Source organism: Acomys russatus, chromosome 4 (genome assembly GCF_903995435.1).
Source record: "Acomys russatus chromosome 4, mAcoRus1.1, whole genome shotgun sequence".
Taxonomy (NCBI): domain Eukaryota; kingdom Metazoa; phylum Chordata; class Mammalia; order Rodentia; family Muridae; genus Acomys; species Acomys russatus.
This window is the reverse complement of record NC_067140.1, coordinates 81,812,738-81,833,740: the sequence shown is the minus strand read 5'-3', so window position 1 is coordinate 81,833,740 and position 21,003 is coordinate 81,812,738. Positions and strand designations below refer to the sequence as shown.

General features: G+C 46.0%; 1 protein-coding gene across 1 annotated transcript in view; it reads left to right on the top strand.

Moving 5' to 3' along the window:
* The first annotated feature begins 1,122 nt into the window (after window positions 1–1,122).
* Ralgapa2 (Ral GTPase activating protein catalytic subunit alpha 2) overlaps window positions 1,123–21,003 on the top strand; it is a 282,989-nt gene continuing 263,108 nt past the window's right edge. Inside the window, exon 1 of the mRNA XM_051144780.1 lies at window positions 1,123–1,378. Coding sequence (XP_051000737.1) covers window positions 1,273–1,378 — 106 coding nt within the window. The 5' untranslated portion in view covers window positions 1,123–1,272. The remainder of the gene's footprint in view (window positions 1,379–21,003) is intronic.

The following is a 21,003-nucleotide window of genomic DNA, read 5'->3' as shown; positions in this document are numbered from 1 at the left end:
TTGCATGTGGAGTTGAAATGTGTAGGACTGCTTTACCATTTTTATTTTATTTAGTGAGTTTATTAAGTGCCTGTAGAGATCAAATACCAACCTAAACACAAGGATGTGTAAACTCCACCAGAGAAGGATGCTTGAGTTCTCCCTATTTGGATGAAAAGCATGCGACTCTGAGCCGCCACCTTAGAGAACTCGCTAATAAGGCTGAAATGTCAAACCTTTGGAGATCCAGAGCTAATAAACCACTCTACAGTGCATTGTCTTTTAAGAAATCGTTTGCACATTTTCTGCCTTGAAGTCTTGCTTCAGGGAACAGGCTTCAAGCCTTAAAAAGCATATTGGCCCCAGAGTCAGGTCCCTCAGTTTCTATTTCTGGTTCTGGTACTAGATTGCTATGAGGCCTTGCACAACACAGGAGCGTGCACTTTTCACAAAGCAAGAGGCAAAACTGACCTCCGCACTTGAGGTTGGGTTCCAGGGGCCTCGGGGACTGACTGGAGCCCTTGCTGGAAGGCAAGCTCACCTTTCTTTGCTGCCAAAGCCGTTTACTTTAGTATAAAATTGGAGCTCCGATCTTGGCACGGCCACAGTGGTTGCCTTGTTCTTTACTGTGAATCTAGAAGTAAAAATCTAGAAAAGGTTCAAAAATTAAAAGTCCTGCAACTTTTCTTACTTTGTATGCATGTGAGAGAGACAAGGGAGGGACAGAGGGAGAAGGAGGGGGAGCGAGCGGAGAGGTGTGTGCGCAAACGAGTTAGCGGAGGGAAGAGGTCTGAGTTTAACGCGCAGTCTCTGGCACTCCAGGACTCAGAAAACCATTTCAGGGGCAGCGCCTCATCTTCTGGGGACTACAGTTCCCGGGAGCACGTGCGGCCCACAAAGGGGCGGGACCTCGCGCTCCGCGCGTAGGTGGTGGACCCAGCAATCTGATTGGAAATCCTCGCGCAGGCTCGGGGTTGGGGGCGCGCGCGTCCCCGCGAGGTCTCAGTTCGTGTTGCGCGCGTGCGTCGCGCCGGAGGGCGGGCCCGAGGCTCCCGTGGGGGCGGGGCCCAGGGTTTCGCATCGACACCGCCTTCCTGCCCCGCCCCTGGCCGTTCGGCCCGCCCCCTCCTTCCTGGAGCCACCGCCGAGGCAGAGGCGGCGCGGCGGCCAGCCGGGAGGGGGGCGGCTAGTGCCCGGAGCGAGCGACACGCGCTCGTCCCGACCCTATGCAGTGATTCTAGTGGCGCAGGCGCCTCCTGCCCCGCCGGCGGGGCCCGGGCTTCCCACGGCGGGATGTTCTCCCGAAGGAGCCACGGGGATGTGAAAAAGTCCACCCAGAAGGTGCTGGACCCCAAGAAGGACGTGCTGACCCGCCTGAAGCACCTGCGGGCGCTGCTGGGTGAGGCTTGGGGTGTGGGCTGTGGGTCAGGGTCACCTGCCAGTGTCGGGGGGGAGTGGCGGATCCCACCCGCGGCGTGGGCCTGGCGGGCTCTCTGGTCCGAGTGATGTGGGGAGCTGGGGATGGTGAGCACCCGACCTCTGCTAGCCTGGATCGGGACCCTTGGGGCATTGTTCTGAAGGCAGTAGGTTGGCCCTGGACGCTGCCTTGTTGCCCCAAGTGTAAACTTAGCCAAGATTCTTATATGGGCGCCTAGCCTCAGGTAACCTCGAGGCCAGGCACAGAGGTGGCTATACCCTGTCCTCTCCAGGAAATAAACCCAGCACAAGTGAGTGGCGCGGGCGAGAAAACACACACACACACACACACACACACACACACACACACACACACACACACCCTCTACCCTCTCCCATTTTAAGTTATTGACAACTTGGGTTAGACCAAGACACCACACACACACACACACACACACACACACACACACACACACTCCCTCCCTCCCTCCCTCTACCCTCTCCCATTTTAAGTTATTGACAACTTGGGTTAGACCAAGACCTCACGTGGTCTCATCACACTTAGCTGAACTCTTTGTCATCCACTCTTCTTTTAAAATGTTACCATGTTTTGAGTGTAAGATTGATAGAGTGATTCCAAATGACCCCCAGTATAGATTTAGATGTCATTTCTTCTACCCTGTCCTCCCATTTAAATTTAAGTTGTGTGTGTGTGTGTGTGTGTGTGTGTGTGTTTTGGGTGGGGGGAGGGTCTGGCTGATAGAGTTTCCTTGGGTCCTTGTTATTAAGGGGGCTCTGCTTAGAGGAACTCAGGTTTTCTTGGATTCAGGGAGGCTGCTTCTTCCTTGTATCCAGAATGACACCCATTACTCCCTCTCTCCTTCCCTTTTTTATGGCCTGCAGGGTGGAGAGGTTCTGCAGAGCCCAAGTGGGCCTGGAATGACCTATGATAACTTGGAAGCTTGCCCCCGTGGGTGTGAGGCTTGCCCCTGTGGGTGTGAGGCACAACAAAAAGAAAAGAAAAGAAATACCATTTTGCCTGTATTTGGGGGCTAAGGAAAAGACATGTTTCTCCTAGATGTATTTACTGTTGAAATAATAATAATAATTAAAACAAACAAACCCAGCTTGAGACCATCTGTCACTTGAGAAAACAGGGCATAAAAGAATTCATTTTATAGGTGAAAATTTTAAGCCTCTTGTTAAGGATATTAAGAGTTGCTAATTATTTCTATTTATATTGTGTTAACTATCTCTGGGTTGGGAACAGGCCGGTGAACCAACAAAAATCTAAAACTTAAAAACATGCCCACAGCCACAACCACAACCCCCCCCAATAAAAAAATAAAAAACCCCACCATATTTTGACAAATGAAGTTACTTACTATCTCAGATTCCTGGAGATTACACTTAATGTGTTTGGTCTGCAATGAGTGCAGATCAGCTATTGTTAGAAGGATTAGTTTCTGGACTTTTGCAAGCAAAATGTGGTATTCTTGGTAAGCTGAACTTTCTCCTTCCTGTAGTGAGATGCCCAGGCACACAGGTGCTTTGTGTTGGGTCCTTAGTATCTGATTAGCTCCTGCGTCAGGGGCATTTTTGATAAAGTAGAATTGAACAGTTTTTTTTAAGGCATCTGATACTTTGGAGCTTTTTCTGTGCTAAAGAATTTAAGCCTTTGTTCTGTGGGAAGAGGCCGAGATTAAGTTGGCTACATTCTATAAAGGCAGAAAGCCTAGATCAGACTAGCTTCCTAGAGACACAGTGCTCTTGTTACCATTCAGAGAAAGGGATACTTTGAGGTTTGAAAAGTCCCCAGTTTCTCCCCTAAGGTGTGTGTCTCATGACAGCTGCAAGTGGCAGGGATAGGCTGTGAACTGGGCCAATGGTGTCTCTTTATGATTTTATTTATTTTTTAAGTGTGTGTGTGGTGGGTGGGCATTGTGCTAAAGCCCTGCTAACCATAGAGGCAGCAGACAGATGCCCTGGGCTGGAGCTACAGGTGACTGAGTTGCCCTGAGGGGAGTACTGGGAAACACCCACCCATCCCCTCCCCTCTGTACAGGAGCAGCCGGTGTTCTTAACCTCTGGGCTATGTCTGCAGCCTGAATCATCCTTACATGTGAAAAATACCAGCTTTATTATCACCCACCGATAAAATCTGTTTGAAATACTGAGTAATGTCGAGTTCTTTGGTACTTCATTAAGAATACTTTTGTTGTTGATGATGGCAAGGCCAAGTTTCCTTTCTGTATTATTGTGATCTCTAACTATGGGGGCTCTATTTAGAAATAAAATAAAATTTGAGGTGTTCTAGCCATAGTAATTGTAAAGTTTTGCTCTACAACTGTTCTTTGAAGACTTTAAAAGAAACCTAGTGTCTTAAAGTGTTAATTCCCACAGCATCAAACATCTTGTCTGGTAACTACCTTTAAGAAAGATAAAGTGTTTATTGAACTGAAAGGGAGGAGTTAAGTCAACATGAAGGTCACTGAAGGAGATGAATTTAGTTAGTATTGCACATTATGTATGCATTTAAATCCTTGTTTTTCATGTATGTGTCTTATTGTGAAATAGGCTGGTGTTTTCTTGTTTTGTTTTTGTTTTTGTTTTTTGTTTGTTTGTGTTTTACATGTAAGGGTGATGCTATTGACCTGGGTTTGTAGCCAGTTCCTGCCAATTATAGTCCTACAACTTGGGCCAGTACTTAGTCTGTGCTTGAGCCTCAGCTGTGTTACTCTGTCAGGTGAGAGGGTACTATGTAACTGCTTCAGCTTGGAGCAGACACCTTAGCAGATTCTTTGTCCATTCACAGCACACGTATGTTGAGAAAATTTCTCCACCCTTTCTTATTTTATATGAAACGACTTTATCCTCTTTTCATAAAAAGTCTGTATTTCAGACAGCTCGTGGAGAAATGGCTAACTATGGAGAGTAGAGTATATGGGATTATGGTAACGACTCCACGCTACTTAGACAGCTTGCCCTTACTATATGTTTTAAATTAGCTTGCACAGGGTTGTGTTTAGATGGTTTTTATGTATCACTGGGAAGAACACGGAACTGACTTCAGTTCTTCTTATGCTGTTTAAATCATCATTGGGAAAGTAATTGAATAAACCAAACAAATACCACCCACCCCACACCCAACTCCTGGGTTTTACTGTGTAGCTCTAGCAAACAAGTAATCCCAGCCTTTGGGAGGTTAAGGCAGGAGGATAATTCTTAACTCAAGATCAGTCTGGGCTGCATAGAAAGTTCTGTGTCAGTCAGGTCCACATAGCAAGACTTTGTCTAAAAACAAAGAAATATAAGGCGCATATGTAATTCAAAAGTTTCTAAACTACATTTATGACATGAAAGAAGCAAGTGAGGTTAATTTTAATGTATCAGCAGATGACAGTAAAGAGTAACAAATATTTTACAGTACTTCTTCTATGTGAGTTATTTGAAATCCAGCATGTATTATGCAGACAGCACATATTTGTCCCTATTAGCTGCATTTCATGTTCACAGTAGCAAGATGTGGCTGGAGGCTACAGGAAGTAGGGCTTGAATTTGGGAAAGCAGAGGGGTAGGGTAGGGCAGTTCTAGCCAGGAGAAGATGGGAGAGTTGGTAGCAGCATTGTGGCAATGGTGTAGGAGGGCGACTCTCACCTGCATCCATTGGGACTGGGGAGTTGGAGGGCTGGCCACAGAGGACCCTTGCATAGAGCCCAGGATAGCTCAGGGTTAGAGGCAGGTATCCTGACAAGCTGAGGCTGAGGCAAACTTGGTGGTCCAGATTAGAGAGGGTTCGGCTTGCTTAAGTTGGAGGCTCATACCTCTTCTTAGGTGGGAGTTTGTGTGGAGATTTTTTAACAGGCCAATAGAGAAAGCTTGAGAACTGCCCATCTGCCAGGGACACCAGGAGAATGGATCAGGAGGGAGACAGAGGCAGGGGTTCCTTGAAAGGGCGGTGGCAGGAGGACCAGGCAAACAATGGGTTGTTGGAAGAGGAAGGCCAGGATGATAGACCAGAGTTGCAAGAACTAGTGATACTTCAAGTGCAGTGGGCATTGCAAGTGCTGGCTAGAGAGTGATTAATAGGAATTAACTTGGGATTGGAGGGTGTGACATTCAAGTCAACTTAGCGGCCAGCCCTAGACTTCAGATTTGTAAGAAAACATTTTCTTACAAATGGTCTGCACATCGATAGAGCAAAGTATAATTATATTCTTCTTACTTTAAGTAAGGGCAGGTTCACTTAATTTGAGATGTTGCCTTTTCCTTTACTCACATTTATTTTGTGTATGTATATGTCACATGTGTGTAGCATATGCACACTTTTCTGTGTATACATAGAGTTCGGAGGAGGACATGAGGTGCCCTGCTCTGTCACTCCTTACCTTCTTTCATTGAGCTTAAGACACGGTCTCTTAGTGAATCTAGAGTCAGTCTGATGGCCAGAAAGTTCCAGGGGTCCTTGTGTCTTCCCAGTCTCCACAGCTGTTACAGGTGTGTGTGCAGCCATGGGTGCTGGGGATTTGAACTGGAGTCCTACATACTTGAGTATACAGCAAGTGCTCTTGCCCACTAAGCCATCTCCCCAGCTCCTCATGTATGTTTAGTTATTACTATTCTTCATGTTCCATCCCTCTCGTTTTTAGTTCCAACATTTGTGAGCATTGTGTAGCCTAGGCTGGCCTCAAATTCTCCATCTTCCTTTCTTTACCTGATGAGTCCTGGGATTCCAGGGATGTGTGTGCTGCCATGCTCAACCCTCCCCTCCCCTCCCCTTCTCTCCCCTCCCCTCCCCTTCTCTCCCCTCCCCTCCCCTTCCCTCCCCTTCCATCCCCTCCCTGCCCCACCCCTCCCCTCCCTGCCCCTCCCCTCCCCTCCCCTCCCCTTCTTTTCCCTATTACCTCTTTCCCTTACTCTCCTTTCCTCTTCTCATAACAGCAACACTTCTCAAGCCATCTGGGGTTTTTCTCCTTAGAATAGACTTCCCCTTTTCACTTTAGTCAGACTAGCAACACACCCTTTTTATAGTTTGATGGTTGGCCATGGGCATTCGGGATCATGAGAGTATCCTGGATGGGGCAAGGGAGCTGGGAGGGGTCCTAGCTAATGATGGGACATGACAAGTTTGGGGTGCCACAGGTTGAGTGCAAGAAAAGGAAGGTCCAAGTGGAACGTGTGGCATGAGATTGTGGTATGTGGGGTCGGGAACTTAATGAGAGGATAGAAAACAAGGGTTTGATTCTTTATGGTGATGAACTCTTGGACTTTCCTCACAGGTATGATGAAGGCAGTGCTCTCACTCCAACCTACAGCAGAGAAACTGAGGCACAGTAAAGTTAACCATTTGTCTGCCAGCTCCCAGCTGACAAGCTGATATGCATACTCATAAAGCTGGCCAGCTTGGTGATAGAAGCATGCAATTCAAGTTACTCAGGAGGCTGAGACAGGAAGGTTTAAAGGTCAAGGCCGGTTGGGCAACAAGCTGAGTTCAAGGCCAGCCTCAGCAATTTAATGAAATGTACTCAAAATAAAAGTGGTTTTAAAAAAAGCTAATGTTGTGCTTCTGCTAGTTATCTGATTCAAAAGGATATTTACACATCAGAAAAGATATTTACCCAACAGAGTGAATGTTAATACATAAACAAAACACGGCAGTTTTTGTCTGTCTTGCAAATTTTCTGCTCTGTCCCAGGGAGATCTGGAAGATCCTATTAGACTTGAACATGATGGAAAATTAAAAAAAAAAAAAAAAAAAGGAAGGCCCCCTTCTGTGCTTTATCATTTAGTTCATTGGATTCTGTGTTCAGGTCAGGCAGGTAGTGAGGTATTTGCACAGACAGGAATTCTATAACTAAAAAAGGCTGAGATCTTTAGTTTCAGCCCCCGCCCCACCCCCAGGCCTATTTTGATCTCTTTTAGTTGGCTAAGTTAATGCACACTGACTTTTCCGTTGTGTTCCTGTTGCTTGTTTTGTGTCAGTCACTAATATCTGTAACCTCTGGAGTGTGAAGTAAGCTTTGTACACTTGAATGTGCCTGCCTCTGGGACTCATGCTGTCTAGACTTGAGAAAGATGAGCTCAGGGCCACTGTCGGAGTGGAGATGCTCTGTGTGTGATAACTGAGAAGGGTTGCTTTCTAGTGCCAGTTCTGAGAAAGGAGATTGCTAGGTCCAAAATATTTTCCTATAAATATTTATAATTTGGATCTTTATTTGTTGATAAGCACTTTACTCCTGGGGAAGCGTATTCTCTTCTTTGCTCTCCAAACTGAGTACAATAGGTCTAACTGTAGCAAATTGCGTAGTTTTTTTTTTTTTTTTAAGAGTTTCAAAGTAGCAATTGATTTTATTTAAACCTAAATTTAAAAAAAAGAATAAAATTACTATACTACTAAATTAAGAACAATTAATATGTAAATGTAGCAAACAGTTACTTATCACGCCTTATCCTTGAGATTTTGCAATTTCAACTTGGGAACTTTGTTTTGTTTAGTGTGTGAAGATATGTGTGCAGTTGTGTTTATGTTTGCTGTGTATTCAGATAGTACTAATGTCAAGGCTGAGGTTTCAGTAGGAGAAGCAGATGCTTAAAGGATGAAATTTCTACACCGGGTTCTGAGCCATGCAGTGGGGTGGGAAGGAACTACAGCGTGCTCCCCGTTCGGGAGATGTCTGGAGTGCTTACAGAGGAAGTCAGGGCCGAGCTGGGGGATGAATAATAGATAAGGGACTTTGCCTGGAGGATAAGGAGAAGACAGAGTCATTGGTAGAGAACAGAATTTTGCAGAGACGATTCCTCAAGGCACCAAGGAGTTAAACACACAGTGGCTTTGGTACAGGGTACATGTACACAGTGGGAGCCTCGGGAAATGTTGGAAGCCACAAAGGAGGGTGGGACCCAGCCTCCCCTAAGTTTTGAAACCTAGATGCCAAAAGAAAAGCAGTCCTTGCCTGTTTGCAGTGTAAGCTCTGAAGGGGTACCTGGCCATAGTCTTTACAGTCTATGGGAAATACATACCTTAAAGCAAATCCAGTACCCCCAAGCGGGGAAGCCTGCAGAGATGGGGCCTGAGGGAGCCATCTAGGTCCTGTGTAAGCTACAGGTCCAGCATGTCTGTGCCAGCTCCACCCTGGAGCTGCCCAGTGTAGCTTTTGCTTTAGTTAGCTAAAGCATGCTGGGACTTGCAGCTAAAAGAGGGCCAGGAGATGTGCTGGTAAGAGACATTCCAGATTGAGAGTGGAAAGGGGGGGCTATGAATTTTTAATATATTTTTTAAGATCCATGGGAATTTGAGTTGATAATGATAAGAATTGATGAGAAGGGTGTGCTCCGCGGTGGAGTTGGGGAGAGGAGGGCTGCAGCCAAAGCCCAGCCTGTAAGAACACGAGCTGGCCAAGGACAAGGACCTGGCTTTAAAGCCTCAGCCTTCATGTGAGAAGCCCCTAGCTCTGGGAGGAGCAGGAACAGGAGAGTTGTTGGGAGACCCCTGTCTCAAGGGACTGAGAAGAGTGCTGGAGTGGTAGGACACCCACCCTTCTCTTCTGACCCCCAAGCAAGTGCACAGGCATACCCGCACACACGAGTACATACACAAACATACATGTGTATGCACAACACACACACACATACTCACACCCCAGAGTAGGAGTGGCAGGATGGGAGAATGTAGTACTGGGTGATGGAGATGCTGAGGGAGCTCTTACGCCACACCCTCTTCTCTGGAGGTCAGTGGTGACATCCGCTTGGGCTGGCCTTCTTGCTGGTGTGGTGATAGGAACTTGGAATGTCACACTCCCTCTTCTGTGCCACAGATCCTCTTAAAATAAGGAAATTCAGCAACATATAAGGCTTGCTTCTGTTCTTTTTCAGAGTGAAAAGGCGTTCAGCCAGAAGGGGGAAGAGCTGTGTAACATGAGCTTAGTTTAGTAGAGCAGATGTCACGTTGCCAGCTCTGCCACCCTGTGCTCACGTGCTCTGGTGTGGGTGTGAGGGGACTGCGTTGTGGGAGGTGATCTCTGCAGGCTGTGACTGTGATATGTGAGGGTCACTGTGTTTCTCTCCGCTGTGTCTTTTGTGTGACTTAACCCATGTAAGCTGTAACCCCATAGCACTGACAGGTCTGTTCAGGTAGCAGTTCATCCTTGTCCAAAGCCTTTCCCTCATCTTCTCCAGCCGATTAGAGTGTCACCTCAAGCCAACAGCTTTTACTAATCATGAAAGAAGCATATTAAGTGTCAGGTTGTGACTATGCTGTAGATACTCTGCAGGGTAAGCTATCTTTACCGAGTGTCAGCCTCCCGGATCTGTCAGGAGAGAGCATTTGGAGTGTGTTATCAGAGTCTGAAAATTGAGTGTTAGATGAAACCCAGAAATTGTATCATAAAGTATCTGCCTCATAGAGATGCTGTGACCCTTTGTGTTCTTTTTTTAAAAAATATTTTATTTAATTTTAGTTTATGTGCATATGTTGGTGTAGGAGTGTCAGATCTTGGAGTTACAGACAGTTGTGAGCTGCCATGTGGGTGCTGGGAATTGAACCAGGGTCCTTTGGAAGAGCAGGCAGTGCTCTTAACCACTGAGCCATTCCTCCAGCCCCGACCCTTTGTGTTCTTAATACTGTTTCCATCTGTAAGACATTTGCCACCTAAAGTCATCTCCAACAGTAAACATAGTCTGTGACTTTGCTGTTAGAGTTGTGATTTAGTTAAAAGAAAAACTATTTTGATAAAAATCAAAGAGCTCACTGATTGCTTCTTCTGTTTGATTATTATTTCTTCTTCTCCTTCTTCTTCTTCTTCTTCTTCTTCTTCTTCTTCTTCTTCTTCTTCTTCTTCTTCTTCTTCTTCTTCTTCTTCTTCTTCTTCTTCTTCTTCTTCTTCTTCTTCTTCTCTTTTTTAAGATTTCTGCCCTGCATATGCATTGAAGGGACTGTTCTGCCAAGGACACACAAAGTGACATTGCTCCCACTGTAGGAGTGCTGAGAGCGTAGGGTTCTGGCTCCTCCTCACACACAGTGTGATTAATTGGCATCTTCTTCAAACAGAACTGCCCGCAGGCCTCTGGAGCTGAGTAACAAAACTTTCTGGAGACCCAGGTGTCTCAAGAGGCCGGCTTTGTCTTGAGGTCCCCTCTTACTCAGGCCTGAGACCCCTCTGTCCAAGGCTTTCCTCTACTCCTCTCCTTCCCAGGGGTCAGACCTGCATGGAGTGTCACGCCTGGGTGTGCCTTCCCCAGGTTTCCTTTGTCTCCCAGACTTTCCCTGAAACAGTCTCTGTCCACTTCTCAGAGAACTCAGACCCAGGCACTTTCTCTTGCCCTGTCAAATGTTTTCCATCCTGCTGTCTAAAAAGCTTCTGGGACAAAACACACACACACACACACACACACACACACACACACACACACACACACTATAGTTCCACAAGACTGTCTTTGTCCTCTTGGCCTAAAATTACCTTTTTTTTTTTTTTTTTTGGTCTTTCAAGATGGGGTTTCTCTGTGTAGCCTTGGCTGTCCTGGATTCACTCTATAGACCAGCTGGCCTCGAACTCAGAGATCTGCCTGCCTCTGCCTCTGCCTTTGCCTCTGTGAGTATTGGGACTAAAGGTGCGTGCCACCACTGCCTAGCTGCATTTTTAACCTATCATTAAACATTTTTCCCCCTTTTTGGCTTTTTGAGACAGGGTTTCTCTATGTAGCAGAACCCTGGATGTCCTGGACTTGCTTTGTAGACCAGGCTGGCCTCGAACTCCTGCCTCTGCCTCTTGAGTGCTGGGAATGCAGGCATGTGCCACCATACTTGGCTATCATTGGACATTTATGCAGTTTCTTTTTATTTGTGTTTCTTGTGTTCTGCCTCCTCTTCCCTACCAAATGAGGCTCATGGTAAACATGAGAGCTTCTTGCTCACTGATGCCTCTTGGTGACACCTTTACTTAGGATAACAATGCCTGAGCTTCTTGCTCACTGATGCCTCTTGGTGACACCTTTACTCAGGATAACAGTGCCTGAGCTGCAGAGATGGCACAAGCTTGTACTGCTTCTGCTGAGGACCAGGGCTCAGTTCCCAGAACACATGTCAGATAGCTCCCAACCTCCTGTAACTCCAGATTCAGGCAGATCTCGTAGCTCTGGCCCCTGTGGGTACTTACCGTCATGTGCATATAGCTCTTCAATAATTAAACATAATAAAAATAAATTTAAATCATTAAACATTAAAAAATTAAAAAGGCAGGCATGGTAGCACGCACCTATATTCCCAGCATTTGGGAGGCAGAGGCAGGTGGATCTTTGTGAATTTGAGGCCAGCCTGGTCTACAAAGTGAGTCCAAAGAGCCAAGGCTACACAGAGAAACACTGTCTTGAAAAACCCCAAACCAACCAAACAAAAAATTTTAAAAGAACATTATTCTGGCAGTCCTATGTTCTCAAGTACTGCCACTCTTTCATGCATATTAACTCATTTAATGTTCACAAATGAAATTGAGACATTTTGTAGATAGATAGATGATGAAAAATAATATGCAAAGCTCTGTAACCAGAAGTGTCTGAACCTATGGCAGATGACTCGAGAGTCCCCTATTCACTTAGCAGCTGTATGTCCATCCCAGCTCTGGCAGGCAGTGGGTGCAGCATTTGGGATGCCATGGTTTGCCGTGTAAGTTGGGATAAATGTGTTTAAAACAAACAAACAATAACTTCAGAATACATAGATTTGATGTTGGGAGGTGTCTAGCCGCCCATGTGGATATTTTTAAAAATTTGGAAAACCTTCCCGTCCTGAGGCAGGTTTTTACTAGTGAGAAGATGCCGGCACACAGTGTTTAAGACCCTGAGTTAAGGGTGGTGTCTCTTCCAGAACAGTGCTTTACTTGTCCTTGTGTGGCGCATCTATCATCAGAGCAGGCCCGCGGTGCCAAGGAGTAGCTATGAGATAGGAGTGTTTCTGCGGACAAAGGGAACAGTGTGGGGGACAAAGGGACGCCTGCGGGTGAACCGTGATGAGAGTGGTGAGGAAGAGTTTGGGTGATGCTCATGGAAACACAATTGGAGAGATATTGTCAGATTTTAAATTTACAAAACACAAAACCAATGGATGGTTTCCCTTTCCCCAAGGACCAGTTCTAGCTGGAGAGAAAACCTTTTTTTTTTTTTTTTTGTTTTATTATAGTGAAATAATTGAATAATTGATAATGTTTTCAACCTGCACAGAAGATCTGAAAAAGAAGCTTCTAGAGATTGAATGAGTTTATTTCTGTCTGCTCGTGTTTGTGACCTAAGCCTCTGTGTCCTATGGACCGTATCTGATAAGATAGGGTGTGTTTGGACCAGTCAGGCCTGATGTACTAGAGCTTATGCACAACTCTGAAGGAGAGTCAGGCAGAACGTCTTCTTCAGCATGCGCCTTTATGTATCATATTGCAAATATTTATTTTGGAAAGACTATTCCCATCTCTTACTCGTGTTCTTAAAATAAACACACACAGAGTTCACCTTCAACTGAAATCAAAATAATTAATGAAGTGAAAAAATAGACCAAATTGGATTAGTTATATTTTTACTGCATAAAAACTCCTGTACAGCCGGGTGGTGGTGGCGCACACCTTTAATCCCAGCACTTGGGAGGCAGAGGCAGGTGGATCACTGTAAGTTCGAGGCCAGCCTGGTCTACAAAGTTAGTCCAGGACAGCCAAGCCTACACAGAGAAACCTTGTCTCGAAAGATCAAAAAACCATAAAAGCAAAAACCAAACCAAACCAAAACAAAAACCTCCTATACATTAACAAGAAAAATTATAATGTATATGTGTCACAACCAGAGAAACGAGAGCTCTAACCATATTTTAAATGTCACACTTTAACCAGTAATCTAAGATATAGAAACTTAAAATATTACCACATTACCTACCAGTTATCAAAATTGCTGTCTCTTGCCCCAATAACATAAATATACATTTGATAAGACTATAGTATAGTCTTACGAGAAAACAGTTTAATAATGTATCAGTGATCTTCCACATGTATATATCATTTGGCCCAATTTTCTCCTCCAGGAATTAAATTTGCAGTATTTAAAGGTTATTCTATTAAGAAACATGTTGCCATATTATTTGCACATTTAAAGTGAAATTCACATAAAATTGACCATTTTAAACTGAATAGTTTGGAGGCATTAAATACTCTTGCAATGCTGTTCAGCCACTGCTTCTAGCAGCAAAACTTTTCTTTTTTTGAGACAGAGTTTCTCTATGTAGTTTTGGCTGGCCTGGAACTTACTATCTATAAGAGACTGGTCCCCATCTCATGGTGATCCCCCTGCCTCTGCCTCTCAAGTGCTGGGATTAAAGGTGTGCACCACCATGCCTGCTCTGACGTTTGTATCAGCAGGCAGAGGAGCCCTATAGCCATCAAACAGTCACCTGATTGCTACTTGTGTGTATCTGTTAGGCCTGACAGGGGTTTAACATTTTTCTTTATTCTCAGTGAAAAGATGTTATCAGCATTTATACTAGCCAACACCCTTTCATTCAAGAAGCACACACCAGCACCAGCTGAAAGAAGGGACTGAGTACCAAGGAAGCAGTGAAAGGGCACACTGGCCTCAGATGTGCTGCCTGCCGCAATGTAAACGGTGTGCAGAGCGTTCACTGCTCACACCCACCTTTTCTTGTCACAGCCTTCCCTGGGTGGGATAGTTCTCTTCACTCACAGCTCCGGGTTGGTTTGTTTTTGTTTTCTGGGCTTTTGATGTGATGATCTGGCTTTGCCAGTGTGACCTAGCTCCAGGGCTGGTGAGTCAGGAGCAGGGTTCAGCATCTCCCCAGCATCCACCCCAGTGCCTGAGATTGGCCTTCCATGGGCCACTTCGCACTCCTGTGCAGTCACTGGTGAGGGCGCTGGGGTGTCCTGAACCTGTTCTGTTTCTAGAGGTGAAACTTAAACTCTGGCTCCTTTATTTCTGAGAAAGTTCTAGAAGGCATTCTCATACGTTCATGCTCAGGACAGCACTGGGAGTGTCCCATTTGATGCCTGCTTTACCACAAAGTTCACAAACTTTTGTTCCAAACCACTGAGAAATCCTTAGTTGATATTCTGTGAATTCTGCTTAGGACTGTGGATGGTACTTTAAGGATTATTTACCAAATTTGAGAGAAGTAAATCATTGTCTTTTGAAGAAATAGCCTTGAGCCTGCTAAGTCTGTCTAGAGTAGAGAATCTCCATTGGTTTTTAAGTTACAACTCAGAGAGAGCGCCTGGTATTCACAAATCAAGGCACGACTCTCATAGGATTTTCATTCTATTGAAATAGGCAATATGTGAATAACCAAACATTTATAATGTAATTTCAGGTCTTGATAATAGAAAAAAAGCTCTTGGTAAGGGTGTGTGTGCACATGCCTGTTCAAGTGTTTGCGCCAGAAGAGGCTTTCTGATGTCTTTTGATGAAGACCTTAGTTGAGAAGGTAGTGACTTTGTCATTATTTTAGGGATCAGTACTCCCAGGAGAGGGAACAGTGCAAAGACTTCAAAGCATAACTGTCTGGGAACTACACCTGAGTCCCTGAGTCAGAGGAAAGGGATGAGGGGTAAGGCCAAGTGGGGAAAGATAAGATAAGAATCCCAGGGGGCAAAGGACAGGTGGCTGAACTTTAGGTCAGGAATTACTGTGCTTCCTGTTTGGTAAGATCCGCTTGAGTAACCTACCAGACATTGGCTCTCGGACCACGAGAGCTCTCTTTCTTGACTATTAGTTACTTTTCTATTGCTGTGATGAAACACCGTGGCCGCAGGAACTGAGCAGAGGCAGGGTTTATTTGGGACTTACAGTTACAGCTGGGTAAGAGTCCATGCCCATCACAGCGGGGAAAGGGTAGCAGCAGCCAGGCATGGTGCCCTGAGCGGCAGCTGACAGCCTCACGTCTCAAACTACAAACACTGGGGGTGACACATGGCATTTGACACCTTGAAGGCCATCCATCGGATGAGCTTTCTCCAGTAAGGACACACTTCCTAAGCCTCTCCAAACAAGGCCACCAACTGGGGACTAAGTAATCAAATGCCTGAGAAGCGGGGTTCCGGTGGGAAATCTCACTCAAGCCACCACAGTTTACTTCATGAAAGGTTAGGTCCTTCTTCCCGAGTTGGGCAATGGCTGGAGACAAAGAGAATAGAGAAAGAAGTGGCGGGGGACCGGCATACGTGCTGGTAGAGGAAGAGGGGGACACACAGTTATGTCCTTCCTTAGTCTGCAGGGGCTATTGGTGAGGATGCAGGCTGGGAACACGGTGGCCCGTGGATAGCTAGAGTCCCCTGGACCATGCCTGCAGCCCACACAGCGGATGGAACAGGTAATTGGGCACTAGGCAAAGGACAGGCGCAATGGCACAGGCCAGTCATGAAAAACACTGAGCCCTGGAAAATATCTTTGGCTCAGAATACTAATGACACAGCTATATAAATGATGACAAAAGTGAGCGGACACCGCAGGGAGGCTCAGGCGGGTGCTCTGTCTATTTTGAGCTCATTTTCTGTATTTTGAATGTATCTTAGTAAAAAGACCTGAGAGAACTTTGATCTTGAGTTTAGTATTAATTGTATTATGAGCCTTTTGTTTTTCTGCGATGGGTGGCTGTGGCTGAGACCGGGCCACACAGCTTCTGCACCCTCAGCCTGTCAACCACAGGAAGCGTGGCATGCGTGTCCTTTTGTCCACCTTTGTACTTGTCTCAGTACTGTCCTATTGCTGTGAGTAGACATCGTGACTAAAGCAATTCATAGCAGCGTTTATTTGGGGGCCTTGCTTACAGTTTCAGAGGGTGAGTCCGTGGCCATCCCCGCAGAGGCATGGCGGAAGGCAGGCACGGCGGTGCAGGAGCACTAGCTGAGAGTTTGCTTCTTGTCTACAAGTTGGAGGCAGGCACACTGGACCTGTTGTGGGCTTTTGAAACCTCAAAGCACCCCCAGCAACCCAACTCCTTCAACAAGGCCATAGCTACTTTTTCCCAAAACACCCCCACCAAGTGGGGACCAGGCATCCTGTGAGCCTGTGCTGGCCAGTTATTTTCATTTGAGCCACGACAGTGTGCTTCCAGCAGCTGTGTTAGCCTAAGCCCCTGGGACCCTCCAGAGAAATATGTTAGTTCACCCCAGCAAATCGATAAACTCTTGCTTCCCTCTCTAGAGAGCTGCTTAATAGTTAGTGCCTGCTCCTCTGCTTGAGAGCTGAAGGCCTGCGTGAAGCCCTGCCTGTATCCCACGTGCTTGCCGGAGCCTCCTTACTGTTGTCTCCAGGCCAAAGCTCCCATCTCCTGTGGCACAGTGATTCAAAGTCAGCTGGCAAGAGGAGGCTCGGTATAGGGAAAGGGTCTGCGGTAGACTCCCAGAGCTGTCATCCCTGAGCCTAGACCATCTCATTAGCACTTTATAGTCAGTGCCCGGCGGAAGACGAAGTTGACTCAGGGTCTGAGGCTATCAGGTCTTGTAAAAGAAAGCTCGTTGTGATGGGAAATTTCGTCACCTTCTTCTGCACCTCAAGGTGTCCATGTTGGCTTATTTCCACGCTGTGCAAGCACTTGAAATGACATAAAAGCAGTTTCTTTCTGCCCAGGTCTGTTTTCTATTCTTGCCACTGAATTACGGACACATGTGTGCCATTCCTAAACACAACAGATCTTTTTGCAGCAATTAGATCATTACCAAGCATTCTGTGGAAGGTGTGTGCTAGTCCTAAAGTGCACTGCACATGTTGGACAGGGAATTTGTGTAATTTGCTGCTTTTAGAATTGATAAAAGATACTAGTCCAGTCATCATTCATGTTAACTTTCCTTTAGAGTTGAAAAGTTGTGTTTTCATGTTTGGAGAATAGTGCAGCCAATGTCCTGACTGCATAGCTGCTAATTTCTTTTTCTTTTTGGTTTTTTGAGACAGGGTTTCTCTGTGTAACCCTGGCTGTCCTAGACTCACTTTGTAGACCAGGCTGGCCTCAAACTCACAGAGATCCGCCTGCTGCTGCCTCCCGAGTGCTGGGATTAAAGGCATGCACCACCATGCCCGGTCCACTAATTTCTTTTATAGTAGTCAAGCTTTGAAAAAAAAATTTTTTTTAGCTTTTTTTATTGGAGGGGGGGTTACATATTTTATATACCTATTATGAAAATTTGAATAATATGAGTGAGATTGAGCATAAAAATCTTTGTAAATTCTGCAGCGCCTTACCCACTGCTGGTATTTGGGTTAGCTTACTGTCTACTTGTGTGTGTTCTCTACAGCTGTGAGTTTGTGCGTGCACACATGAGACACACACACACACACATTTATATAAGTTAACATTATTCATAGTCTAATGCTGCGGTTTTTTTTTGTTTTGTTTTTTTTATGGAAACACCTTAAACATTTGTTCATACCAGGACGGGAAGACTTACCTTATCCTTACATGGCTGTTTTGTATTCTATTGGCCTCCCACAACAAACTGTCCACTACTGTAGGTTCTGATTTTCAATCTCTTATCTTACCCATGGTCAGCGATTGCATATGCCTAGGAGTGGCTCCCAGTGACCAGATGCGGGTTTTTTGTTTACTTGTGTAAGGGACACAACAGAGGTCACCAATTTAGGTTGATGATAGAGCAAGAACATCGCCGTGATTTTTCTAGCGGTAAAGACAGCCCTTTGGGGAAAGGCCACTTAAATCTTAGTTAACTTACTTTCACAGAAAATCCACTCTTCTAACCTGCCCAGGAAGAAGGTCATTGCGGTTACACACTTGCCTCTGATACCCTTTTACAGTAATGGAGTCCGGGAGGTGACTCAGTGGGTAAAGCGATTGATTGCCCTACACACTCAAGGACTGGAGTTCAGATCCCTGGAGCCCATGTGAAAGCCATGTAGTCACGGGGCCTTGTGTAATGTCAGAGCGAGGAGAGGTTAGATGCCCAGAGCAGCTTGCTCTGTGCGCTAGCCAGAACCAGGGAGCCAGTGGGAGGCCCTGCCTTCATAAATCATGTGGGAAGTGACTTCAGGTGTCTGCAAGCATGTGCACTCATGTGCATGTACAGCTGCAAATATGGGATTTTCGCACATACATATCTACACATCATACTCATAACAATGCAAAAATGGAAAATAAAATAAGCTATTTCTTAGCGTTTTTCTTCTTCTCTAGCTTATGCCATCTCTCTCCTGTTTTTGTTGTTGTTGTTGTTGTTATTGTTTTGTGTGTTTTACTTTTTTGTTTTAAGCAAAATGAAACAAAGTACATGTTTAGGTGTGCTTCCTTGCACTCTTCCACTTTTTGTAAGCGTGGACTCCACCAACTGAGCAGCTGGCGCCCAGCAACGTGGGGTCCAAGTGGACGTGAACTGCCCTCCCTAACCTTTCCTCTTAAGGGCAGTAAAGACTGTACCTGCCTCCTGTTGTTGCTCCAGGGTTGATTGAGTCACCCTATGCAGAGCTGTTTTGTAGACTATTATTATATGATTAATAATAGTTATTAGACACAGACATTATTTGATGGCCTTCTCCACCTTCGTCACCACTTTTCTGTTTCCTTAGCTGTTAAGAGTGGAGGAGAAGAGGTGACCATTTAGGTTTTACTTTATTCTATTTTTGTCTCCAACTTCCCCTGTGCTATAAACTGGCCACAGTCCAGATTAAAACAGTATACAGTATGATTGGCTTTTCTCTCTTTTTGGGGAGTTGGGTGGCGGCAGGGTTAAGACAGGGTTTCTCTGTGTGGCCCTGGCTGTCCTGGAACTACCTCCATAGACCAGGCTGGCCTCGAACGCAAGAGATCCACCGGCCTCTGACTCCTCAGTGCTGGGATTATGGGCATGTGCTACCATGCCAGGCTCGGTGCTAGTTTTTTATTTTTTTATTTTCCAGCTGTCTGTCTGCAAGGATGTTTTTGGTATAACTAAGAGAAAACTAAATATAAATGTATAAAAGGAATTTCCCTTTCTATATAAAGAGGTCAGGGCAAACCAGGGTGAGCTAATCTAGCTGTTCTGTATTGCTGACTGTCCAGGCTTCCTTCCTCTCTGCTGTGTCATCCTCACAGAGGCAGATTTGTGCTCAGTGTCAAAATACCCACAGCCGTGCAGCTAGAATGGTACCCATCCTATCCAGAGACAGAAGAAAGCTGCTTCTCCTTATGTCCCTTTAGAAACCCTGAGTACCCCAGCACCTCTATCAGACTTCTCCTGTTTAAAGGCATCAGCTCTATGTCATAGGCTTCGGCCCATGGCAGCCACCAGCAGGGTTTATGTCACCGTCATAATTGCTCAGTTGCATCAGGCTCACTCCCTTCGAGTGGGGTTTAGGTCAGCTGTCCCAGGGGTACAGCTCTGGGAAGGATAATCCCTGAGTAAGCCAATTCTCGGTTAGGAAGAGTGAGGGGCTGTTGGTGGGGTGGGTGGGTGGGTGAGGGGCTGTTGGTGGGGTGGGTGGGTGGGTGAGGGGCTGTTGGTTGGGGTGGGTGGGTGGGTGAGGGGCTGTTGGTGGGGTGGGTGGGTGGGTGAGGGGCTGTTGGTTGGGGTTGGTGGGTGGGTGAGGGGCTGTTGGTTGGGGTGGGTGGGTGGGTGAGGGGCTGTTGGTGGGGTGGGTGGGTGGGCGAGGGGTTGGTGGGGTGGGTGGGTGGGTGAGGGGCTGTTGGTTGGGGTGGGTGGGTGGGTGAGGGCTGTTGGTTGGGGTGGGTGGGTGGGTGAGGGGCTGTTGGTTGGGGTGGGTGGGTGGGTGAGGGGCTGTTGGTGGGGTGGGTGGGTGGGTGAGGGGCTGTTGGTTGGGATGGGTGGGTGGGTGAGGGGCTGTTGGTGGGGTGGGTGGGTGGGTGAGGGGCTGTTGGTGGGATGGGTGGGTGAGGGGACTGGAAAGAACCAACAGTGTCTGTTCCAGGCAGCTCTAACATTTTTGTCTTGAGTGCTGTAGAGAACCCTTATGGAAATGAGTTGCCAATTATGACAAGTTTTTAAACACATACATACATATATATGGGAGAAATGTAAAAATTTAAATAGTATAATTAGCATGTAACTAGGGTAACAGTGAAATGTGACTATAATGTGTATAAGAAACAGCACTATCAAAGATAAGCTTATTTCCTGTATTGTGTAGTTTTGGTCCCAAAATGTCTAACGTCATTCCTTCTGATGGCCCAATAGTAGATTTGGGGCCTGGGTACATGTGTATTTTCTCTTGTCCTTGGGAGCACTGAACATTGTCCATTGTATTAATGCTAAGCTCCTTAAGGCACGGCAGCGATGCCTGGGTAGACTAATTTGTTTTATTATTTATGTATTTGTGTATAAGTGTGTGTGTGTGCTTGTGTGTGTTTGTGCACATGCACACGTAGAGGTGCCTACAGAGGCCAGAAGAGGGAGTCATATCTCACAGGGCTGGAGTTATAGGAGGTTGGGAGCCGTCCAATGTGGTTGCTAGGAGCCAAACTCTGGTTCTTTGCAAGAACAAATACTTTTAACCTCTGAGCCATTTCTCCACTCCCTTAGTAAAACATTTTTTAAAAAGTTTCATTGCCACTGGTCATGGTGGCACATGCCTGTAATCCCAGCACTCAGGTAGACAGAGGTAGGTGGATCTCTGTAGTTCGAGGCC